The 27,322-nt window shown below is 42.3% G+C and overlaps 1 protein-coding gene across 1 annotated transcript in view; it reads right to left on the bottom strand.

Moving 5' to 3' along the window:
* Window positions 1-3,257: 3,257 nt before the first annotated feature.
* LOC138493101 (vomeronasal type-2 receptor 116-like) overlaps window positions 3,258-27,322 on the bottom strand; it is a 223,856-nt gene continuing 199,791 nt past the window's right edge. The window contains exon 4 of the mRNA XM_069620314.1: window positions 3,258-5,654. Coding sequence (XP_069476415.1) covers window positions 4,753-5,654 — 902 coding nt within the window. The 3' untranslated portion in view covers window positions 3,258-4,752. The remainder of the gene's footprint in view (window positions 5,655-27,322) is intronic.

Below are 27,322 nucleotides of genomic sequence, written 5' to 3'. Positions count from 1 at the left end.
CTAACGTTCTCTCTAAGCTGAGCGCATGTGCGCATGCCCAGCTTCCTTGTGGGTGCCGCTCAGAAGACTTTTAGCTGTGCGCACAAACAATTCTAACCTATTCAAAAAGATGTAATGAAGCACAAGCTGCAGCAATTTGCTGAAATGTTCTTTCTGTTAAAATAAGCAACTAGTCTTGTTTTTCTGTTCATTTAAAATCCCTAACAGCAAAATACACACACAAGAGGTTAAAAACTAATATGAAAAACTGGTTGCATGAACAGAAGAATCTAACCAAGATATGCCTGCACACATTAATCAAATAATGTCCCCTCCCCACCCATGACTCCTAAACTTTACCACACATTTACTGTATGACTCTAACTTCTACCCTAGAACACATTAAGATATTACTGGTCAACCTTGACTCTTCCTCTCTTGACTCTGCGAAAGGTTTGCAGACCTGTACCTACATACACTTGTTTTATGTTTGTTGTAATATGAATAATGTTCACACACGAGAATTTGTTACTCATTGTGCCTTACCAAAAGCATCACCCACACTATATAATCTAGGTACCTGCTCAAATTTCAGATACTGACTTGGATGTGTAATCTTATCCCATACTTGTACATATGACATGCAAGTGTGTTGAAGCGCCCCCCTTGCAAGTTAACACATTAACAACCTCAAATATGAATTTGCTTTCTAAGGATTTTGAGAAGACAAATGTGATGCTCAGCGTCTTATACTTTAGCATTACTAACATTACCCTATAAGTGGAGAGCAACATTGCAATATCATTTACTTTGCCTACAAAGGATAATGGTTATGGACTATGCATGGGATTACTCGTCCATAGTATCAGGGCACCGGATATTCAGACAGGAGAATGCTTTTCACAAAATATGCATCGTTTCCAAGTGTTCAGAGTTCCTTTGGGCATAGACCTTCACACAGTATATGGTAACTCGCTGCTATACAAAAACGGTTTCACTGAGCTCTTGTGTAATCCTACACAATGATATAAGGGTGGTGTGTGTTGCAAACAATCTTGTATGTACTGCAAACGAATTGTGTACATGCAGAGTTATGACATTTTTAAAATGCACATCATGTGTTGAGGCATTTAAATATGCCTTGCTTGCAAAGTATTGGGGGTCTGCAAATATCCCAGTCAGTGTGTACTGCTACAATCCTTCACTTTTTACAGTGCTCCATCAACTAGTATTGGAGGTAAGCACAGGGGCGAGGGAAGGGTATGGTTGGAAGAGCGCAGGTCATCACTCCTTGCGGGTGATGAGCAAAGCAGCTAATTCCAAAAACCAAGTCAGACGTTTCAGCAGTACACTGCAAGCAATGTGTTGCTTGTTTGCTAAAGAATAGGAAATGCTACTACCAGTCTAGACAACAGCACCTTCTTTTTCTTTCCATGCTCAGCTGCTGAGGGGTTTTCAATATGACCATGTGTTCTGTGTGTATCGTCTCTAGCATCCCCCTGCAGCTTATTTAACTGATAAGAATTACAGAAGAGGGATCCATCGTTGCAGAAGAAGGCACTCAATCAGTTGTATCGCTGATGAATTGATGGTATTGACTTAAAAGGCATATATATGTGATTTCCTTCAACAGGGCGCCATAATAAACCTCAGTAAGACTCTTGCTTAATTTTATCTAGGCTGTGGTGTGGCAGGGTGGGCAAAACTATAGACTTTATTACGTGCCCCGTCATTTTACTTCCTATGACAGGGGTACAAGCAGGGTTCTAATCAGATTGTGCTCCCTACTGGAGTTAAATGATTTTTCAGGGAGTAAAAAAGTCATTAGCTTTGCCAATAGGCATACTTTCTGCTTATTCCCCTTAAAATTCCTCTTGAGATCGGGCATTAATATTATTGGAGTTCCTTCTTATGCCAGTGCTCTGCTGGTCACTAATTCGAAGAAATTTCAGTGTAGCAATGTGAGTTGAAGCAATGATATGGTCATAGTTTCTCAGTTTTGATAGGTGCATTTTAATTCTTTTAGGGAGTACAAATAGATGATGCATATGTCTCTTAGCTGTACGGCTGGTGTTATCACTACCCGCAGGACAACATGATGTGGATATAAGCAGAGGTACAGGAATGTTTGATCATAATATTCTGAGGTGCAGTTATTGTGATGCAAGTATCATACTTACACAAATTATTAGAAGCATGTTGTCCTGGGCCTTGAATTACTTCATTGAATTGGCACTTGAATGCCGATCACCATGTTTTTTTGACACATTGCTTTTAATTGCCATTAATCCATCTGCAAATGTATTCTGTCTAAATTTCTTGACAGCCACATCAGTTATGATGAGATATTTGTGTTTTGTAATACACATGATTGATTTTCCAGTGGCATAAAACATACATTTGTGTCTGCACAAAAGTACGTTTGCAAGGTACTGTGGCTGTTTTTGAAGTCTTGGACTGGTTGATGAGTTTTCTGTATTACATTTTTATGACATTTTATTTTCACCTATGTGTTTGGAAAAAGTGTTGTAGGATTTGTAAAGAATTGCAGTGGCTGGGAAGAGGAAATTCCATGTAAAACTCTCCTCTGCTAAGGTAGTTCACTAAACACGCATGCTCAAAAAGGGGCTTACCTCATTAGTCAGCTGCGCAGAAGGAAAATAATGTGCGCACAACAGCCAACCAGTTCCACACATAGAGAAAAATAATTACAGGGAACATTGATGGTCACTAGTCTATATATCCGGCTTGAGAAAGCTAGCAATGCCCTTCACCTGATTATCATGTATTCATCATGGCCGCTACTTCTTGTATTCAGATTGAGATGGATAGCAATGCCCTTCACCCGGGTATCATGTGTTTATCATGGTGAGCAAAAATAGATGTTGCAACCAACAAAGCTCTCCGTTGGTGCCTGCTCTTTAGGTTATGTTGTTGTCTGCAGGAGTAATTCCCAAATCCTTGTGTGGCTGCTACACAGACAATAATGCAAAATTAATTGAAATGACAAAAAGGTTTACTCAAATGCGCCAACTTTAAATGTGAAGTTTTATGTTGGTGAGTCAGCTAAGTTTATAGTATCCAAATCTTGAATTTAGTTTCTTGTTTTGAAAAAAAAAGGCTTCAATCCATATAGATGGTGCTTTTCAAGGTTCTTTAATTATATATATCAAAGTCAACAAGTAGTATTGATCCAAGTGTTACCACCTGGTGACTTGCAAATGAATCTTTACTGAATAAGCAGATTCTCACTCATTCTCACTCAACACGTGTTTCCCAGTTGAAAATCTCAATGGTTCATCAGGAGCAAGAATAATTCCCTTTGTTTTCTTGAAATAAAATTTGAAATGCCTTGGGTTTTCACAATTTGGGTTGTCTTGATAATATAATCATATAATGATGCTGTTTTCCAAATATTTATTTGTATATTTTTTTTCAAGTTTTTTGTAAACAATCTAGTGGTCAGTCTGTATTCAAATACGAGCTGCGCAGGTCCTTGGAGGCGCAACCATCCAGATCTCGGTTTTTTTAATCATTTAAGCAAAGGCCATTGCTGGCCTTCCAAGCTTGGATAGCTGAGTAAATTGAGTTGAGGCAGTGGGAGCCTTCCGAGTATATGCCCGTGAGGGGGAGCAGAATTTGCGTATCATCAGGATAGTTAGTGTTAGTGATATTGAGGAGTCCAGGAGGTTGAAAGGGGGTTTAGTAAATATATTGTACAGTGTTGGGCAGACATAAGAGCTGTGGGGACCACCACATGAGATGGGGGAGGGAGGGCACAAGCAACATCTGAGAAAACCCTTATTGTCCTGTCAGCCGGGAAGAGGCTACCTAGGACATGATTTCTTTTGTGAAATTAGCCACTGATGTGCGATGCTGGCAGAGGATGTTGTGGTCAACTAGATCAAACGCGGCGGGTAGGTTTAGCACCAGCAGGAGAGCCGGCTTGTCTTTATCTGTGAGGGGTTCAAGTTGTTTTTTAGGTCCAACAGGGCTGATTCCATTCCATGACCCTGTCTAAAACCTGATTGCTGCAGGCCTAGGATTTTTTGTAAGTATGCAATTGTCTCTAAGATTTTGAGGAGAAATGAGACGGTTGTTACGAATGGGTAGTTGGTGGGTGTGACTGGGTTTAACAAGGGTTTATTTCAGGAGGGGCAGGAGTTTGACCCGGGCTTCCTTTAGTGAGGAGGGGACTGTACACGAGGGGAAGGCGGCATTGATGAAACTCATGATGAAGGGGATAAGGGCTTCCACGCCTTCTTTTATGACAGGGGTGGGTTCACATGTTCTCTTTGTATGTTGATGGTTTGAGATTATTCAGGATGGAGACTAGTTTCTGAGACTATCTGGAAACAGAAGGGGGAGTGCTCTAGGTGGGTCAGTTGCGGCTATACAGCAGGATGTGCTTTAATGTTGGATTGTTTGGCAATGATTTTTGCACCCTACTATAATATATTTATCATGGTTGCTAGTCTTTATATCCAGCTTGAGATGGCTATCAAAGCCTTTCACCCTACGATCAAATATTTATCATGGTTGCTAGTCTTTGTATCCAGCTTGAGATGGCTAGCAATGCCCTACACCCGACTATCATATATTTATCATGGTTGCTAGTGCTTGTATCAAGCTTGAGAGGGCTAGCAATGCCCTTCACCCTACGATGTTGCTAGTCTTTATATCGAGCTTAAGATGGCTAGCAATGCCCTTCACTCTACGATCATTTAGTTATCATGATTGCTAGTCTTTATGTCCAGTTATGCCATTCACCTATCATTTATTCCTTGTGGTTAAATGCTTGCTAGTATTCACATCTGGTTTGAATACAATTATGTAACATTTGGGAATGAATATACAGCCCAGCAGTCCAGTACTGGAAGCTAAAATGGCGAAGACCTCCACAGCCACCATGTACCTGCCCTTAGTGCTGAGGTAGGCTGGGATGAAGGAGACCCAGACGCTGCAGAAGACCATCATGCTGAATGTGATGAGTTGGGCCTCATTGAATCTATCGGGTAGGTTCCTGGCTAGGAAAGCCACCAGGAAGCTGGCAAAGGCCAACATTCCCATGTAACCAATCACACAGTAGAATGCAATAGCAGAGCCATCGTCACACTGCAGGATCATCTTCCCAGTTTCAGACTGCATGTCAGTGTGAGGATGGGGGGGAGAGGTGATCAGCCAAGAGAGGCAAATTACTACTTCCCCAAGAGAGCAGAAGATGACCATGCAGCTGGACACTCGGGACCCCAGCCATTTGATCAAACTGCTCCCAGGCCTGGTGGCATTGAAGGCAATGACAACAGTGATGGTTTTTGCCAGAACACAAGACACAGCAACAGTGAAAATAATCCCAAATGCAGATTGTTGGACCAGACATGTCCACATGGCTGGGTATCCAATGAATAAGAGAGAGCAGAGAAAGGCCAACATTAAGGAGACGAGGAGTGCATAGCTCAGATCCCGGTTATTGGCCTTCACTATCGGTGTATCTTGATGTAGGAGAAAAATTCCCAGCACCCCAGCTGTGGTTATGGTGAAGAGAATAGCCATGGATGCCAAACTCACACCAAGGGTGTCACTGTAAGAGAGATATACAATAACCTTCTCCATGCAGTCATCCTTCCTTGCATTGGGCCACTGGTCCTCTGGACATTTCAAGCAGTTTTCCATGTCTGCAAGTACAAATAATACATGAATTCTTGCAGCAAACATTTCAATTGGTTTAGGGTTCTGAACTAGGCTATAAAATGTGAGGTGCTGGAAGAGTGGTAGAAAACTGAGGGCGTTCTTCAATTGTTTATTTGACTTTTTTCACGCACCACACACCACTGCTGGGAGCTAAGATTAACATTCATTATCTATATTATCACCATCATTACTTAATTTAAGTAAAACAAATTAAAGTGGAAACACTTCAGATCAATAAGTCAAACTGTTAAATGCAATTTATTGTAAGATGGAAGCATAAAAACCATCATAACTCACAACATACAAAACTGTCTGTTGCCAGGACACATCACATACCTAAAGTAGGGAATAGGATGCTCCAGGGGGAAGTAGATCAGAAATACAGATAAATAGGGACTAAAAATAGGGACCAGGAAGCCCTACTGGGAAATGGACTTTCACTACGGGAAATAGACCACAAATAGGGACCAGGACACCCTACTGGGAAATAGACTTACACTACAGGAATGAGGCCTAAAATAGCGACCAGGAAGCCCTACTGGGAAATGGACTTACACTATTGGAAATAGACCAAAAATAGGGACCACGACACCCTACTGGGAAATGGATTTACACTACAGGAATGAGGCCTAAAATAGCGACCAGGAAGCCCTACTGGGAAATGGACTCACACTCTGGGAAATAGACCAAAAATAGGGACCAGGACACCCTACTGGGAAATAGACTTACACTACAGGAATGAGGCCTAAAATAGCGACCAGGAAGCCCTACTGGGAAATTGACTTTCACTATGGGAAATAGACCAAAAATAGGGACCACGACACCCTACTGGGAAATGGATTTACACTACAGGAATGAGGCCTAAAATAGCGACCAGGAAGCCCTACTGGGAAATTGACTTTCACTATGGGAAATAGACCAAAAATAGGGACCACGACACCCTACTGGGAAATGGATTTACACTACAGGAATGAGGCCTAAAATAGCGACCAGGAAGCCCTACTGGGAAATGGACTCACACTCTGGGAAATAGACCAAAAATAGCGACCAGGAAGCCCTACTGGGAAATGGACTTACACTACAGCCCTACTGGGAAATGGACTTTCACTATGGGAAATAGACCTAAAATAGGGACCAGGAAGACCTACTGGGAAATGGACTCACACTATGGGAAATAGACCAAAAATAGGGACCAGGACACCCTACTGGGAAATGGACTTACACTATGGGAAATAGACCAAAAGTAGGGACCAGGACACCCTACTGGGAAATGGACTTACACTACAGGAATGAGGCCTAAAATAGCGACCAGGAAGCCCTACTGGGAAATGGACTCACACTATGGGAAATAGACCAAAAATAGGGACCAGGACACCCTACTGGGAAATGGACTTACACTACAGGAATGAGGCCTAAAATAGCGACCAGGAAGCCCTACTGGGAAATGGACTTACACTATGGGAAATAGACCTAAAATAGCGACCAGGAAGACCTACTGGGAAATGGACTCACACTATGGGAAATAGACCGAAAATAGTGACCAGGACACCCTACTGGGAAATGGACTTACACTACAGGAATGAGGCCTAAAATAGCGACCAGGAAGCCCTACTGGGAAATGGACTTACACTATGGGAAATAGACCTAAAATAGGGACCAGGAAGACCTACTGGGAAATGGACTCACACTATGGGAAATAGACCACAAATAGGGACCAGGATGCCTACTGGGAAATAGACTTGCACTACAGGAATGAGGCCTAAAATAGCGACCAGGAACCCCTACTGGGAAATGGACTTTCACTATGGGAAATAGACCTAAAATAGGGACCAGGAAGACCTACTGGGAAATGGACTCACACTATGGGAAATAGACCAAAAATAGTGACCAGGACACCCTACTGGGAAATGGACTTACACTACAGGAATGAGGCCTAAAATAGCGACCAGGAAGCCCTACTGGGAAATGGACTTACACTATTGGAAATAGACCAAAAATAGGGACCACGACACCCTACTGGGAAATGGATTTACACTACAGGAATGAGGCCTAAAATAGCGACCAGGAAGCCCTACTGGGAAATGGACTCACACTCTGGGAAATAGACCAAAAATAGGGACCAGGACACCCTACTGGGAAATAGACTTACACTACAGGAATGAGGCCTAAAATAGCGACCAGGAAGCCCTACTGGGAAATTGACTTTCACTATGGGAAATAGACCAAAAATAGGGACCACGACACCCTACTGGGAAATGGATTTACACTACAGGAATGAGGCCTAAAATAGCGACCAGGAAGCCCTACTGGGAAATTGACTTTCACTATGGGAAATAGACCAAAAATAGGGACCACGACACCCTACTGGGAAATGGATTTACACTACAGGAATGAGGCCTAAAATAGCGACCAGGAAGCCCTACTGGGAAATGGACTCACACTCTGGGAAATAGACCAAAAATAGGGACCAGGACACCCTACTGGGAAATAGACTTACACTACAGGAATGAGGCCTAAAATAGCGACCAGGAAGCCCTACTGGGAAATTGACTTTCACTATGGGAAATAGACCAAAAATAGGGACCACGACACCCTACTGGAAAATGGATTTACACTACAGGAATGAGGCCTAAAATAGCGACCAGGAAGCCCTACTGGGAAATTGACTTTCACTATGGGAAATAGACCTAAAATAGGGACCAGGAAGACCTACTGGGAAATGGACTTACACTATGGGAAATAGACCAAAAATAGGGACCACGACACCCTACTGGGAAATAGACTTACACTATGGGAAATAGACCAAAATTAGGGACCAGGATACCCATTCAGTTGTTTTCTCACACTGCCTCAGAGAATTGAAGGCCACATCTCAACTATAAACACAACTTGCAGTGGTATACTGCACCCTTCACACATGAAGATGTTTTATGGCGTGAAAAAGACAAGAGCCGTCACATTGATTTGCATTTAGGTAAGCATCTTAGGAAACACTCCACAATTGACAAGCTACATTGCCAAGTCCCCCAACATAATGAAAAATATGTTTTGGATCTGATAGCCCATAAAGCTCAATTAGTGATAAGCCAGAGTTAACAAGGAGAAATGGTTTGAATCAAGCGTCCCACATGTACACAATAAGGTATCACAAATTAAACTAAAGAAGATCAGCAATTTGTTTTGAATAAATATTGTACGAAAATAAAATCACAATAAGAGATTAGAGATATGTTTAAAATGGTATAGTTGAAACACATTCACCCATTTAAGATAGTATAACTTATATAAATCATAATTCAGGCCCTGATAAGCAGAAGAAAAAAGACTAGGGATTCCACAATGCCCTGGCAGAGGCATAGAGGTTAAGAAGAGCCGCCGAGATGCAGAGAATGACGTAATAGAAGATTACAGCAGCTAGAAGCTCCAACGAGAGCTCCGGTCTCATCTACAAGTTCGATAAGTCACATGAAGCACCAACGACTTTGAAAAGCAAATGTAAGGGTGCAGAAGTACGAGACCGACAGAAAAGTGGCATAGTGGTTGCTATAAATGTTTATTTGAAAAGCGAAAAACCTTCCTCTCCCTAATTCTAAGAGGGGGTTTCCCTGCCTCAAATAATAAACTAAGAAGATTGTCAGAATATCTGACATAATAAGTGTCCACTGTTAGGTCAAATCCTACTTCCTTCCCTTACACTTGAAAACAACTCAGGATAGCATCTCTGTTGGGTCCCGAAGAATGACTTCCTTCTTCTGAACAGAAGATTTTAAAAGGTTCTTCAAAATGTACCAGGTGGAATGCCTTCCTTCCCCTGGTTTCTCTTATGGTTTCCAATGTCATGGGGAATGCCTTCCTTCCCCTGACTCAGTGTCCCACAAAGCCAGGGGCAATGACTCCCTTCCCTGGTTTTTCTACTTTGCAATGCCAGGAGGAAATGACTCCATTTCCACTGGCGTCCTTCTCAGTATCCAACAACACCAGGGGGAATGACTGCCCTCCCCTGGTTTCTCCACTTTGGAATGCCAGGAGGAAATGCCTCCCTTGCCCTGGTTCCTTCTTAGGCTTCTACTCTTTGAGGCATGCGTCTCTGACCCGGGTTAGCAGACCTGGTTCTCTATGAGGTACTGTGAGGAAGAAGATGGATTGTGTTTCTCTTGCTTCTTGATAAACCTGGTTCACTATCCTGCCAGGTATTCTTGTGGTTTCTTTCCGTCCTTCCCTGCTGCTTGTTCAATAGACCTAGTTCACTTTCCTGCCAGCTACTGTCTATCACCTTGACGGATGATGTATAGTCTATACCACTTTCCGGGTCCCAGACCCTCCTTTCTCCACTTGCTGTGAGCCTCTCTGCTCACAACCTCCTTCTTAGTTTCTTAGTGCCCCTTACCTTTTAGTCTAGTGCATGTGGGTTTTGGCACCTCCTAGGCACATGCAGTTGAGCAGGGATCTCCTCCAGCTCTCGGTTCTTCTGTTTGTTTGTGGCAGCTCCACAATTTCCAAGTTCCTTTGGGCAGAGGCGTTCTCATCCCATGTTCTTCCCAGGCTTCAGGGACTTCTGGAGCTACACTCTACCAGCTTGGTCAGTGGTTTTGCCACTCGGGTCAGCTTTGGTACATCCTGCTCCCTGCTTAGCATCACAGTCTGCTCCTCTCCTCTGCACCACTCTGACTCTTGCGGTTCCTCCTGGGAAGGTTTGACAACATGTTTTGTCTGTCTCCCCTTTTTATACCACAGGTACCAATAGATTGTCCATATTGACTAGTCCGTTCCTGTTGATTCCGCAGAGTGCTCTTCAGCACCATGCGCCTCTTCTTCGTCTCAGTATGAATGTTGTTGCTGTCAACTGGGTTACTGGAGTTCTTCTTCTTCCCAGTCTTCCTATAGGATACACATGGGTAGCTCCTACTTTTCCTCATCTCAGTATAAGGTAATGAGGTGGAATGGTCTACATGGAGGTATGTGCGACTAGGTTACCCTGCAAAGGGTAAGTGGGTGAGGGAGGTTGTGAAGGGGTGGGTGGATACTGCATTCTCCCTAACATGCCGTCTCTCTTCCCATAAGGGGTTTCCCTTCCCATTTGATCTTCCCGCAGTGCACCACCCCCAGGGTGACTATTGGGTAGTGTCCTCACCGCCCTTTCCCCATGGGAAAGGTCTCACCCTGTGGGAGAAAGGACAACATCCAAGGATTTATCAAACAAAGCATAAACGATTCTGATTTCCTATGATACTAATTTAGCTCCTTTAAGGTAGTAAGTGCTTCAAAAATAAATCAACCATTTAAACTTATAAAGAGCAGTGAACTTTGAAACAGCAAAGCATAAACGATTCTGATTTCCTAAGCTTGAGTCACAGAACTCTTTTAATGTTTAAAAGTATTAGTGCAAAGTGAGCTAAGAGACAATTAGCGTTATACCTGCATAAAATACTTAACTATTAGTATAGTCATATGAATAAGATGACCAGAACTACAATACAGGAAATAGAACTAAAATATGTGACATCGACTTAAAATAGAACAAAAATACAGGAAATAGACCTACAATATGCAAAATAGATTTAAATACATGGAGTAGACCTAAAATAGGGAACAGGCCTAAAATACAGGAAATAGACCTAGAATATGGGGCTATACAGGGAAATAGACATAAAAGATGGGACATAGACCTAACATTGACCTAAAATACAGGAAAAAGACCTGAATTGCAGGGGATAGATCTAAAATATAGTAAATAGATGTAACATTGACCTACAATAACAGGAATAGACCTAAAAGGCAGAGGATATATCTGAAATATGGGAAAAAGAATTCCAAAATGGGAAATACGCCTAGAATATGATAAATATCCCTAAAATACAGGTAATAGACCTAAAATAGGAACCTTTAAAGCTATACTGGGGGAATAGACATGAAATACAGTAATATACCTAAAATATGTGAAATAGACATGAAATACAGGGAATAAACCTAAAATAGGCACTTAGAAGTTATACAGGGGGAATAGACCTGAAAAACAGAAATAGGCTAAAAATATAGGAAGTAGACCTAAAATACAGGACATAGACCTGAAATGCAGGGATAGATCTTACATATGGGAAATAGAAGTGCGCTTGACTTAAAATGCAGGGAATGTACCTAAATTACAGGTGATAGATCTAAAATGTAGGAAATACACTTACAAACTACCAGGAATAGACCTAGAGTACATGCAAACTACCAGAAATAGACCTGACATGCAGGTGATAGATTTTATATATGGAAATAGATATGACATTGGGAATTTAACTAAAACTCAATAGATATGAAATATAGGAAGTAGACCTACATTAAGGGAAAAGACCTAACATAGGGAATGGACCTAAAATAGCCCTCACATACAGGAAATAGACCTAAAATATGGGAAATGGACCTAAAATAGACCTAAACTATGGGGAATAGACTTGAAATGCAAGAGATAGATCTTAAATGTGGAAATGGACCTGAAATTGACATAAAGTACAGGGAATAGAACTAAAATGCAAGGGATAGACATTAAATATGGGAAATGGACCTACAATATGGAAAATAGACTTAACATACATGGAAAAGACCTGAAATGCAGGGGACAGATCTAATATATGAGCAATAGAGCTGGCATTGACCTAAAATGCAGGGAATGTACCTAAAGTACAGGGGATAGATCTAAAATAAAGGGAATATACCTCACATACAGGGAATAGACTAAAATAGAAAATAGCCCTAATATAGACGTGCATATGGGATAAGACCTGAAATATGCCTTGGGAAGCTATACAGGGAAATAGACATAACATATGGCAAATAGTCCTAAAATAGACCAGAAATACAGGCAATAGACCTGAAATGCAGGCGATAGATCTAAAATATGGGAAATAGACCTGAAATAGAGACCTAAAATAGGAGAAATAGACCTAAAATAGAGAGAATAGACCTGAAATAGACCTAAAATACAGGAATACATCTAGAAAATGGGGGATATACCTAAAAAGGCATTATGGAGCTATACAACAAAATTGACCTAAAATAGAACTAAAATACAGGAAATAGATGTAAAATGTGGAAATAGACATGAAATTTACCCTAAAACACCAGCAAGAGCTAACATGCAGGGGATATATCTAAAATAGGGTCAAAAGATCAACAATATGGGAAATAGACCTAAAATACAGGGAATAGACCTAACATAGGGAATAGACCTAAAAAAAGTCCTACAATACAGGAAATAGACCTAGAATATAGGGATAGACATAAACTAGGCACTTGGAAGCCATACAGTGGAACAGACCTAAAATATGGGAAATAGACCTAAAATACAGGGAGTAGCCCTAAAATACAGGGAATTGACCCAGAATACAGGAAATAGACATAGAATACAAGAAATAGACCTACAATATGGGAATAGACCAAAAATAGGCATTTGGAAGCTATACAGGGCAATGGACATAACATATGAGAAATAGACATAGAATAGACCAAAAATACAGGCAACAGGCCTGAAATACAGGCGATAGATCTAAAATAAGAGAAATAGACCTGAAATACAGAGGATAGACCTATAATATGAGAAATGGAGCTAAAATAGAGAGAATAGACCTAACATGCAGGAATACACCTAGAATATGGGGATAAACCTACAATAGGCATTAAGAAGCTATAAAGCAAAATAGACCTAACATATGGGAAATAGACCTAAAATAGACCTAAACTACAGGAAATAGACCTGACATGCAGGAGATAGATCTACACTATGGAAATAGACATACATAATAGACATAGAACTAAAATGCAGGGGACAGATATATGTTTTTTACATTTTTATTGAATGATTTGTGCTTTAGTTTAAACCTTTATCATGTATCAAACATTTCCATTTAAGCTAATACAAGACTTGGGGATCAAGTCATAGAATCCAGAAGAAAATTAAGCCAAAAGCAGAAAGGTTATTTTCTCTTTGTAGCAAGTCTTTGTCCAAATGGATCAGTTGATCAATTCAAATAACTCCATTAAGAAGTTCAACAAAGAAATTGTCGCTGCAAGGTTCTCCCCTCTGAAAAGGAAGGACCACATTTCCTTCACTTCCAATGTGTTGCAGGCCTCTAATAATTTGGTCATATGTCTGGTTCTTAGGTCAGTCAGACCCTGACAGAGCAATGAGATGTGCTGTAGTGACTCTGTGTTTTCTTTTTCCTGGCAGAATCTACAGCCCTCTGTCACAGATTTCCCATAGATTTTCAGCAATTGATTTGTAGGGTACAGGTCAAATCTGAAGCGAAGGAATTGGTTTCGATACCAGCCATTGGGGGCTTTGGCGAGATATTTAGGAACATATCTCCATGGTTTGGTTTCTTCTCTTAGAACATCTATGAGGCGATGTGAGTTTCTTTCCTCTTGAGTTCTGATCCTGTCATCTCGCCAAAGTTTAGTTTTGACATTTTCTGGAAAGTTGATCAATTGTTCCAGGTCAGACTGCAGATTTTCTAGAGTACACTGGCAGCATTTAAGCCACTGCTTTATAAGAACATTGTCTGTTCCATAGTGCTTGTTTTTCAAGATTTCGTATGGCACTGCCGGTGCCAACGATTTCCACGTCACTCGTGCTTGTAATGAAACAAGACCTAGTTCATATCTAATCAAAGCAGTGGAAGCTATACTCTGTAACTTCAGGATCTTTCTCCAGAATGCTCCTTCCAAGGTAGGCAGAATTGTCCATGAAGTAAGGAGAAATGCCACTGCTCCGAAAGTTAATGAAGAAACCACCTTTAGATTGTAAAACGTCAATAACAGCAAGATTGAGAACTTGCAGAACTTTTTGTGGATCCTTCTCCCTTGGCCAGCCAAGATTTTGAGCCTGGATTTCAGTTACAGTTGTCGTGGTTGGTCGCACATACTGGTGTTTACTAGGGCCCCCAGGTAGGTAATCTGGGGAGCCACTCTCAGCCGCTTGCCTCCAATGTACCAGTTGAATGATGGTCTTGTCTTGCCTCCTCGTGGGCCCAACGTCTTAATACTAGTCTTAGTTGAGTTCATCGAGAGACTGTTTTGTTTCAAATACTTATTTAGGGCAGCTAGAGACCTCTGTAAGCCTATAGGAGTTTTGTCCACTAATACAATGTCATCTGCGTAAAGTAGTCTTGGCAGTTTCTCACCCCTGATGGATGGGGGAAATGATTTTACTGTGTTTAAGTATTCCCCAGCATCCGACAGGAAGAGACTGAATCGAGTCAGGGCAAGTGGACAACCCTCTTTTAAGCCCCTATAGGTGAGAATTGGATTAGTCAGAATTCCCCCAGCATTCAGTCAAACTTGTATGGTAGTGGATTCGTAGAGGGATTTAATAGCAGCCAATATTGGGGGTGGACAGTTCCACGATTCCATTTTCTTCGAAAGGCGCTGGCGATCAATGCTGTCAAATGCTTTGCTCAGATCGACAAAAGCTAGGTATATCTTTGTTTTGCTGTTTTGTGCCTTTCCTTTAAGTAAATTAATCAGAAAAAGATTTAGTTCCATGCCCGTCCCCTTCAAGAAACCTGTTTGCCATGGATCAAATCTCTTTGTAGACTGTATCCATAGTTGCAACTGTTTTAGCAGAAAGCTGAAAACAGTTTGCCCAGTGCATCAAGCAAGGTTATAGGACGATAGTTGGTCGGACCCATCCGGTTGCCTTTATTAAATATCGGGACAATGATAGCTTTTTACCATGATTGCGGGAGTGGTCTCCTTCTGAAGATTTGATGGGAAAGGTCCAGGATAAAAGGATCCAGACATATGGGGATTGTTTTATCATGTTATTAGTAATCCTGTCTCGTCCCGGAGCTCTAGAATAGTTCCTTTTTTAATGAGTATCTCCAAGTCCAGATAGTCAAGATGGAAGGGCCATGCAGCACCATTTACTTCTATCTTCTGGTTGGGTATGTTTTCTTGGGTTTCAAATAATTTGCCATAAAGCTCAGTCCAGGTTTCTTCATGAACGGTGCTTGCTAAAGAGGCCGAACGCGAAGAATCTGTCTCATTTATTCGTTGCCATGTAGCTCTAACATCTTTCTTAAGTGTAGTTGCCAGCATCTGTTCCGCATCTGCTTGTCCTAAGGACGCTTTTTCTCTCGTCAACCAGTTATTATACTTCTGCTTTCTTTTTTTTTTTACAGTAATAGACGTTGTTCAGGAACCAGGTGTGGAATAATTGTGAGATCTTTACGAAATAGGTGTTTCTGTTCCTTTACTACAGAGTTGAAAAAAAAATGTCTATGGGTAGTGCAGTTGCCTTGTTCTTGGTAGGTATGGTCATAAATTCTTGAAGAAAAGGGACGTAGTTCGAACCCTCCACCCCCAATTCAAGGTGCTCTGCGAATCTGGCACTCAAGGAGAAGATATCACAATTTTTCAGCCTCACACGGTTACCTTGAAACACTTGTGTATTGGCGCGTTATAAATGCCATATCATACCATACCACCTTGGGTGGTCTCAATATCCAGGAATAATGTTTATCTTATGGAGTGACATTTACCATCCTAGGTGAATTGCAAGAGTGCATTGTCGCTTGTGTGTCGATAAATCACTTCAAAGTCAGAAATCTCTTGAATCATCGCGCTGAATATCTCTCTGTTTGTCTGTTCAACATATGCAGATCTTTCTCATTCATAAAATCAAGATACTTCTCTGCTCTAAGAGATCCGGGGTAGAGACGGCCTAGAGCAGGTCTTGTCTGAGAAGACTTTGCCCCTCAAGGGACAAAAGTAGATTGACTGGAAACTGAAGGTTTCTTAGAAAGACACTGCAGTTATTCATATTTTGATTTGAAGGTAGTGGCACATTCTTAGACTTTTTTGGTCTAGGGGCTGTTTTCAAAGCAAGCTGCAATCCTTCCTTTTCTTCTCGTTCTGGAAAATCTGAAAGGACACTGCAGTTTTCTCAGATTCTATAGGGTGCAATGTCAATGATGCCGGTGGGTGGGTTGGAAGACATTCAGGGAATATGTCTTGTCCCTGGTGTTCTTGACAGGCAAGCTAACAAAACTTTCATCAAGTTTGTTGGTTTCTTTTATGGAAAGCGAGGGCTGACAGATCGTAGATAGTGCAGCTTTAGAGCTTGTACCCGGAACTTGCTTTCTAGATACATTTCCATTATTTTTGGGCAGAGGAATTTCCATGCATTCTATATTGTTTAAAGAGGAATCTTCTTTGTTCTGAGTGGCCAGTGCATCTTCTTCCCTATTATGGACCAAAGATTTCAATTGGAGAAATTCAAATATTGAGTTTAGGGGCCATGGTTTGTCCACTCTTTCAAGATCCAAGGAGTCTTGCAACTTTTTCTGGATGACATTTGCGCATTCAGCTTTGTGGTCCACCCTGGATTGCAGTGATGTTATAAACGATTCAATAAAGATGTTTTTGGAGTGAATCATGGCCAACAGGGTAGCCTGATCCATCATGTTCTCATTCATAGTTTCATGAAGTTTCATATAGGTGGCCAATGAGATGGAAAGGGCTGACATTAAATACTGTTGCATGTTGAATGTCCTAGACAGGGTACCTGCGTCTTACACATGTTGAGTTGGAAACGCCGGGTCATTTTGAAGTTGCCTTTCTGATTGGGACAAGGTAGGCTATAAGGACAAGGTTGGTCAACTGTTTGTTGTAAAAGACATCAAAGGTCGAGATAAGGTATTAGCAGGAACCTATGCTGTAGAGGAAGGAAGTTGCGTATTGGGAGTGAAAAGTACCTCTGGATGGTAGCTGAAGATTGAGGATGGTTTGCCTTCCCTTCCAAATGATATTGGTTGTGTGGGCTGGGAGGTGCCCCAAGATGGTCTCTCTCTCAATCAGGGATAGATTCAACAATATAGAGGTCTCCTCTCTCAAAAGGAGGCTGTGAAGGGAGTATGAAGTCGAATGACGGTTCACAGAGCCCTAAAGGTATTCTAGGGTAGTTTTGGCTAGACTGGGCAGAGACCCAAAAGGAATTTGAAGCGCACAAGATTCCCCTTGTAGGGCCGGGGAGGGATCGGCCATCTTTGTGACTTTGCCCACAGGGGCGGGAAGAGTTAGATCTTCTTTCATGGCCTCATAAAAAGGTGACTAGGGTTGCGCCCTTAGGAGTCCTGAATTCTCACCCAGAAAAAATGTCTGCATCAGTCAAAGCAACCGTGCATTCCCACGGGGAAGCGAAACCCTGGGTGAGTACACTGCGGTGGTAAGGGAAATAAGTGGTACTTTGCTTATAGCTGGCCGCCAAACTGGCTTCATTGTTGAAGAAGCGCGATTGGAGAGTGTTGCTAGATTCTTCTTTGCCGTCAATGCATGCACCAGAGCCCTGCATTCCACTCCTCCCTTAGAGTCTTGGAGCCAAGTCTTGGCGTCCTTCATCTTGGATGCAGAAGCTGGGGTTCGCCAGCCTGGCAGGGGGAACCCTGGCGATACGTGTATTTGTAGTTTTGGGCTTGCGTCGGACAGGAAGGGATGCTCGCTCACCTGTGACTTGGTCTGCTGTCTAGTCCACGGCATTGGGAAATATCTAAGTTTCTGCATATCCAAAGACCACAAACATTTTTACGCCCAGTTTCTTCAGTGGCCCCAGTCACCACGACTCTCAGGCAACACAAGCAACACTGCACTCTGCGTCGCTATGCAAAAGTGCAGATGTTTCTTATGTAGAAGCCCCACCTTGCAGGATGAAAGGGAAGAAAAACTCAGCCACAACAGGAAACAGCAGCAGGCTGACAGTCTTTCCAACACAAGCAACACTCCACTGCACTCTGCGTCGCTGCACGTCAGTGCAGTAGTTTTAATGTAGAATCTCCTCCTTGCAGGATGAAAGTGGAAGAAAGACTCAGACAAGGCAGGAAACAGTGGCAGGCTAACAGAGTCTTCCCAACACAAGCAACACTCCATGGCACTTTGCAATCTAAAATATGGGCAATAGACCAACAATATAGGAAATAGACCCAAAATACAGGGAATAGACATACAATATAGAAAGTAGTCCTAAAATATGGGAAATACACCGAAAATACAGGGAGTAGCCATAAAATACAGGGAATAGACTAAAAGAAGGAATAGACCTAAAATGCAGGAAATAGACCTAGAATATAAGAAATAGACCTAGAATATGGGAATAGACCAAAAAATAAGCAATAGGAAGTTTTAAAGGAAAATACACCTCAAATATGGGAAATAGACATAAAATAGAACAAAAATACTGGAAATAGATGTAGAATATGGGGATAGACCTATAATACAGGAAATAGACCTGAAATGCTGAGGACAGAAGTACGCGTTGGAGGCGTTGGCAAAGTTGGTGATGATTGGGATCAAGGTGGGAGCGCAGAGCTTAACTATGTGAGCCGGGCATGTGTCTCTTTTGCAGTTGGAGGGTTTTAGAGAAAGAATGGTAGTTAGGGAGGGGGAGAGGCGATGTGTGCCATTTTAGTGCGCTGGAGTAGGTTATGCCTGTGAGCTTTGGCTGAGCTGCAATAATGGCATTTTTAGCATTTATTTTGTCACAAAGAGATTCGATTTTGTTAATGTTAATTATTTCTTATAAGGCGCAACTCGCCTGCAGGCTTCAGTGTGCAGCAAGTAAGAGAGCTCAGTAGAGAGAAGCAAAGGGTAGACCAGGGAGACGCAGGAGTTGATAGGCACTAGTCCTAAGAATTATATAGAAATGGTTTAAGAAATTTCCTAAAGGACGAAAGCTCTGGGTAGGTATGCCGAAAAACAGGGAGAGAGTTCCAGAAACGTGGGGAAACAGAGTCAAAGCTAGTCCCGCCAAAGCGGGCAAGCTTGTGACGAGGCTGCGTAAGGTTATTGGAGTTGTTGGATCGTAGAGTGTGAGATGACTGAGAAAGCTTAATCCTTTCTTTCAAGTAAGATGGGGCATTGTCTATGAGGAACCTATGAGTGAGGGAAAGCACCTTACATGCAATGCAGTGCATAACAGGAAGCCAGTGTAGGGAGTTACAGGCCTCAATGACATGGCTCCTTCTGGACATACTAACTACTACACAAACAGAATTATTCTGTACCACCTGTTAGGAAACTAGATTGGACAGAGCAGTACCAGCCAAGAGGCAGTTGCTATAGTCAAGTCTGGAGTTGACCGAGGTACCGGCAATGGCTGCAGTATTGGTGGTGGATAAGAATGGTTTGATTTGTCTATAAGTCGTGTTTTATAGTCACAGGATGCCTTCAGCTAGCTGGCATGTTTGTTTATGTTGAGATTGGCATAAAAAGAAACGCCAAGGGTCTTGACCAAGGGCTGGTCTGAATTGTAGTTCCGGAGATGTTAAAAGCTGAAAATCTGGAATACGTTGAGAAGTACCAACAAGCATGATCTCAGTTTTATTGCCATTGAGGGCAAGGGAATTTTGCATCATCCAGCCCTCAATGGTGGCATAGATAGAAGCCATTTTAATGCCAGTTAGTTTGATCACCAACTGGGTATCATCGGTGTAGTTGGTATAACTCACGCTGATGCTGTAAAGAACGTCAAAGAGAGGGCGAATGTATAAGTTAAAGAGAGTGGGAGAAATATATGCACCCTGAGGGACACCACATTGCAGCAATTGGATGGGAGATTTGTAGCCCCCTGAGGCAACACAAGCAGATCTGGGACCTAGAAATGAGGAGAGCCAACATAAGGCGTTTGGAGAAGTTCACAATAGTGCCTAGTCTCTCCCGCAGCAAAGAGTGATCGACGAGATCAAAAGCTGCAGAGAGATCTAGGAGCATTAAAAGGTCAATCTGTCTAGAGGCATCAAAATGTCACAGGTTAGCTTTTAGGTTGACCAGTGCAGTTTTAGTGCCATGTGATGCGCGAAAACCGGACTGTAATGAGGCCAGTAGATAATTATTTTCAATGTGTTGCAGTAGATGACTGTATGCGGCTTTGTCCGAAAATGTTAGCAAAAAGGTAACATTAGTAATAGGGCAATAGTTGTCCGAAGAGGCAGGATCAAGAGTAGCCTTTTTGGGGAGTTCCAGACATCCTTGAGAGAAGCAGGCACAGTAGAATTGGTAAAAGATTAATTAACCAGAGGGACTAGACAACTTAAAACATCCTTAATCATAGCAGGAAGACAAATGTTGTCAGGGCAGGGGGATGGCTTAAGGTGTTGGACAATATTGGATAACTCAGATTCCGAAATCTCTTTAAAATTGAACACAGGGATAGAGGTGTCAGATCGGTTAGCGACAGGGGCCTCATTAATGTTGGAACTATGAGAATTGAATACTCTAGCTTGTAGCGAGGCAATTTTATTACGATGAAGATTGAGTTTGGCATTAAAGCCTGATTGAATATCAAGACACACTGATTACTTTTAGGGATGGCAGAATAGGAGTTAGCTTTGCCCTCGAAATCTTTTAAAATGGCAAAGAGTTAATTTTGAGATGACCTGGCATTGCTGATGCGGTTGTCATAGAAATCGTGTTTAGCAACCAGGGTAGTGGTTTTGAAGTCAATGGCGGCTTTGCAATACGAGGCAAGATAAGCCTCAGAAGGGATATTCCGCCATGCCTGTTCCCTTTTCCTTTTTTGAGTTCTTAGGTCGAGGATTTTTTCAGAGAACCATGATTGGCCAAGTATTTCCGTCTTGACAAATTTAGTTGAAGTTTGGGGGCAAGAGTGTCTGTGACAGAGGAGGCAATATCTTTGTATTGATCAACTGGGGTGGTGGTACAATGTGAAGGTGGCAAGTTTGCCAGCATATGTTTGGCAAATTCAATGAAAGCGGCGAGGGAAATTTTGCGAATATTCCTAACTGTGTGTTTGACACCAGGGTTGGAGTTACATCTAACAATTTTAGACAGAAGATCCAATGAAAAGGAAATAAGACAGTGATCAGACCAAGGGCAGGTCATCATTTCCAAATTAGTCAAAAATAAGGTATGAGACAGTACCCAATGCAGAGTGTGTCGATCTTTATGAGTGGGCAATTGTATTTGTTGATGTAGGCCATAGGCCTCTAGTGAGAGCATGAGACTGGTAGCTTCAGAGTCCTGGGCCTTATATGCCCAATAATTAAAGTCACCAAGGACGATGACATAGGAGGAGGGTTTAATAAAGTCACCAAGAAGAATGAACAACTGTTCTTCGAATAGAGGCATGTTTACAGGTGGGCGATATAAGCTGATACGACAGATGGTTGTGTTGGAGTCAATGGCAATTTTGATCAGAGTGTGTTGGCAGTTATCAATAGGTGAGATGTGACAAATATGTGATGCCAAGGAGTTCTTATAATCACTGCAGTGCTGCCGCCCCGACAGGATTGGCAGTCAGTTCGATAGATTTGATAATCATCGGGAAGGGCTGAAGCAGCAGCATGATTGGTTACGTCAGAGAGCCAAGTTTCAGTGAGGCATGCAATATCAAATTTACTCATTGCTATAAGCTTAAAAATCTCCTCTGTGTTTTGGAGGAAAGGGCATTTTGTATGGTGGTGCACCATGCTTTGTTGTTGGAGGTGGTGGAGATAATGGGTATGGGGGTCTCAAGTTCTCTCAGGATAGAGACGAGCTCTTTAGTATTGGACCTAGCATTTGAGATTCGATCATTGTATGATTTGTGGGTGACAGTGGCTTTTTGTAGGAGAGAGAAACAGTGGTGAGCGCCTTGCAGTTGCTAGGGAAGTGGTGCCTTCTGCATAAATGTTCAAGGGCGGATTTTTTCCAGCGTAAGGTAACAAGGTTCCCAGAGAACCAGGTGCAATTAGGCTTGTGGGGTCTGGGTATTTTTGCTTTTTGTATGGGGCATGCCGGTATATGGTGTGGATTAGGCAGGCATGATATTGATTGGCAAGTTCATGGGGGTTCTCGTTGCAGGATGTGGAGCAGGATACTAGTGAACTAATGATGGTGGGCTTGATGAGTTTGTGGGTCAATTTCCAGGTATTCTTTGCGGGGGTTGGCAAGAGAGAGCTTATAGTAGTTGAGCCGGTGGTCTGACCAAGGTATTGAGTCAATGGAGGTGATCTCAATGGTAGTATTTGCCGTGAGGATCCAATCTAGGATTCATCCTTTGGTGTGGGTAGGAACATCAATCCATTGGGTGAAGTACGTATCTTTTAATGCTAGTGCAAGTGCAGTCGTTTTGGGGTCTGATGTCTAATTGAATCCAAGATTAAAGTCGCCCAGGATAATGAATTTGGTGGACGGATTCATGAGTAGTGTGACCAAGAGGGCAATTTCCAGGTCAGGGTGGGTGGCACAATTGGGCTGGCGATAGAGTAAAAGAAGGTTGTAAGTAGTTTAAGGGTTGGTGGAAAGAGTGGATCAGGGACTAGGAAAATGTGTGGCATGCAAGGCAGTTGCTCCGCACACGTTTCCCGGACCTCACAAGATGACAACAATGCCACTACAGGTATGGGAAGAGGTCACCGTCGACATGTTTGGCCCACTCGCCAACGGTAACTATGCACTCGTAATTATCGAGGAGATGTCCAGATTCCCGGTAGTGTATCTGATTCATTCCACCAGTGCTCAGGCAGTAATACCGGCGTTAGACAAACCATTCGCTGACTATTGAATTCCCTCCAGAGTGAAGCCTGACAATGGACCCCCATTTAGTGGACATGATTTTGCCATGTTTGCGGAACATCTTGGTTTCCAACATCGCAAGGTCACTCCCTTGTGGCCACAAGCAAATGGAACAGTGGAGAGATTCATGTGCAACCCAAAGCGCACCCTCCAAGTCTGCTCAATCACCAAAGGATCCTTCATGCAGGCCATCTGCACATTACTTCAGGAATACAGAAACACACCACACAGCAGCACAGGGACATGTCCCTCAGCGCTCAGGTTTGGGCGCGTGGTAAAACCACTCTGCCTCACAACCCTGACAGCTCTCTCTCCAGCGAATGTGCAGACATGGCCCGGTCCAGAGATCGTGAGAGCAAACACAAGATGAAGGAATATGCTGACCGCCACAAGGAGCAAAGCCCCGCAACTTCCAAATAGGAGACCAAGTACTGGTGCATCAGGCACCAGAATCCAAAGAGGTCCCTGCCTTCAGGACAGAGCCCATGACGGTGACTCACATCCAAGGGACCATGATAACAGCTGCTAGTCCCACTGGCGCTATCACTTGGAACTCCTCTTTCTTTCGGTCTTTTGAAGGCAAATTACACCATGATAATATTGATCCAACAGTCAGTGATGACTCGTCGGATGTAGACTCTGAATACTGGGAAAGTCAAGTGGTCGCTGATGACAGCGACAGCAAACGTGATACGGCAAAGCCCTTCTAGAAGTGTGCTTGGCAAGCCGTCTTGCTGGATCAGAGAAATTAACTGAGGACCTTAAGTTCTTTGCTATGCAAGGGGGAGATGTAATGTCCTCTCTTTGTTGTTATTGTTTGTGAAAGAGGGCCTTGTCCCCTTTCTGTTGTTGCACTGTTGTGGGCTGCGGCCCACATGATGCTGAAGGTGGCGTTACCGCCCTTGCGTCCGTGAGCGCTTGAAGATTAGAGAAGAAGCATCAGTATCCATTGTCTCCGTGTATTATTATTTTGCGCCTTTATTATACATTGCCATATTCCATAGCTCTCATCGGAAACAAACAACCGCTTAAGAAAAAGATGTTCAGCGCTCTGCAGATAAGCAGTGTTTCCGATTCCACAGAGCACACCAACACTGCTTCTCCATCCTCCGCTGCTCACTGCTCACAGGCCCACCACCAGATTCTGTCACAGCTGTATGGGAAACAAGCCTCTGGTAAGATTCTTCTTTCTCTGCCCTGCCCCCAGCTTGCCATCAGACATTCAGCAAGATACATGCCTGCAATTAGTTTCCAAGTCTAGCTCATATGGCTCTCTCTCTCAGGGGTAGGCAATCATGCAGCCCACTCACCCTCTGTCACAGGAGCAGGTAACTCATTGTGCTTTTTTTTATTTTTTATTTTTTATTGTATTTAGTTAATTAATTAACTTTTACAATATTTTTACACAAATTAAAAGAAATTTACATAATCATTTTTTCCTCTACAAAAGTTAAGCTTACAAGATTTTAACAATTAAAATTAAGAACACAGTTAAAAATTGAAGGTTGAAGGATGAGAAACACACTTCACAATTTCAAAAATTAAAGTACAAGTACAACAAGCACAATACCAATTCAAATTTGGAAGTCAGAATTACCAACTTGAAAGAAAGAAATTGAAAGAAAGAAATTAGAAGCACAGGAAGAATTGCAATGCAAAATACTCAATAATTTGAGCACAAAATACCATACTATTCAATTCATTGTTGCTGCTCTCATTCGTTTCTCATTCCTCGTTATCGTAGAAGTCTCTTTGATCTAGCTCACATGGGTACTAGAGGTTCAAAGCATTTAAAAAAATGAACAGTTGCAATTCTAGTTCTCACTAAATGAGCTGAAACAATTATTTTCCAACGTTGTTGGACTTTGTTCACATCAGCCAAAAAAGCATGCAAGTCTGCAAAGTGTGTCATTCTTAAAGATATCAGCTTGCTGCATTCGATGATGAGATGTTTCAGTGTTTCCTCCACATCAGTTAGCTGGCAAAACCGACAAATAATATTTGATGCTTGAATTATGCGCCTTTCGGCTAGAATTGCCCTCGTGGGCCATAAATTAAACCTTAGGCGCATAACTGCTGGTCTTACAGCCAAGGAAGGGATTCTCACCAAGTAAGGCGACATAGATCTACATTTTTTATCTATCATGCAGTCGCCATCAAAGTGTTTGCAGGTCATGCATCGTTCTCTTGTTTGAATCCAGTCTTTAGTAAAAATTTGCCATTTTACTTTAGCCGGATTTCTAACAAGTAATTCAATTGTAACCTTTGCAGTAGCTAATATATGACATATGCATTGTGACCATTTTTTGGCAAATCCATGTTCAGACTGCAACAAATAGGATGACAATATTCTTAGGAGGGTTCTGTCATCATTACACAGAAGACATTTCCTGAATAAAGTGCACATGCGCCAGTGATATTGCGCTACCAAAGAGATTAGGCCCAACTCATAGTGGATCCATGCTACCGTAACCGCTTGAGGTAAGCGTAGTATCTGCCTCCAGAATGACGCTTCTAACTTATCAAAAACAAGACCTTCAAGTGGTTCCATGGCTTCCATACCATAATGCTTCGTGCTTGATGCTTGATAGCATTTATGCATGTCAAATTAATACTAGTGCCCATTCCTGGAACAGAACCCGTTTGGTAAGGGTCGCGTTTTCACACATTTCTGGACCAAACATTGAATTCCTGAAGCACAATTCTTGCAAAAATCTTGCCCGGCGCGTCGAGCAAGGCAATGGGCCTGTAGTTGGATGGCTTGGATCTGTCACCCTTCTTAAACATGGGCACTAAAATCGAGGTGCGCCAAGAGTCAGGTATGGTTTTAGTATATATTACTGCTCTGAAAAACTTTTCAAGGATGACACCCCACGCAGTCGGATTGCTAAGACCATCCGGTACTGCAGCTCTGGAACTACTAGATCGTGCTATCAGTTTTCGTACCCTTACCACCATGGCGTAAACTATGTTTACGCCATGGTGGTAAGGGTACGACCCTGGCGGTAATTTACCGCCTGGTCGTAATGAGGCCCCTAGTCTATATCTGCAGTTGATACGTCCTCCAGTTCAGGGATATCTCCAAATATGTTTAGAACACTCGTTCTGCACAAGCCGTAAGTGGCATGTGGGGCAGCACGACATTTCATAATCAATGAATATCTCCTTTCAGTCGATTTGTTTGCTGGTTCTTTTTTATCAGCTTTATTTAAATAGTCTAAGTTCTTATCTCAAGGTTGTTGCTTCTTAGTATCCATACTTTGTGCATTACTTTCTTTGGAAGAGAAGGACTGAGGCCATTCTTCAAGATTCTGTTGTCTTTGTTCTGCAGCTCTGTTAGCCAGCAATGACATTGGGTTGTTCTGGTGTGATCTCTTAAATGCATTACTGCATTGCTTCTTTCCAAAGTATTCATCTAGACAGGATTTGATCGACATTTCAATGCGGGTCTGTTCTTGCAGCAAATGACTTGAGACTTGTGCTTTATTATTCAGAGTCATGTCTTCAGTTGGTATCACAGCAAATCCCATGCTTTGCTCGTGTACTATGAAGCAGTCGGGTTGGGAACTTAATTTGTGAGAATCAATCTGATCTCTGAGTGATTCTGGATTTCTTCTGCCGAGCGCTGGGAATTGGTTCTCATAATTTTGCATTATGGTTGATGTTACACCAGAGGAGATCTTATTAGGTAGCTGAATTCTTAAGTTATCATTTCTTTGTTGTACATTTATATATGCATCCACAGCTTCTCGATTGGATACTCTTTGTTGATTGGATAGGGCCGCATCGGCTCGAAGGATGGTTCTCCCTGTATTGTTTCCATTTGGTTAACTTGATTCATTAGCAACATCTCAGCACGCATATCGCTATAACTTAAGTTGTTTTCCATATTTGTGTTAGCCATTGAGACCTGATTGTCACTCAGAGGAGCCTCAGCCAAGGTAGGTCTCAGGAACCCCTGAGGAGGGTGATTGCAAATAGTATTTTCTTTTATTTTTAACATATTCAAATATGTTTCAACTTCTTTTCTAATGTCCTGCCTGCGTTGTTCATAATATGGGTCATCCTGTAGATCACTAATTTGTTTTTTCGTTGTCAATGA

Source organism: Ambystoma mexicanum, chromosome 10, assembly GCF_040938575.1.
Source record: "Ambystoma mexicanum isolate Mex_15411 chromosome 10, UKY_AmexF1_1, whole genome shotgun sequence".
NCBI lineage: Eukaryota > Metazoa > Chordata > Amphibia > Caudata > Ambystomatidae > Ambystoma > Ambystoma mexicanum.
Note: the sequence above shows the minus strand (reverse complement) of the source record. Positions and strands in the feature narration are given on the sequence as shown.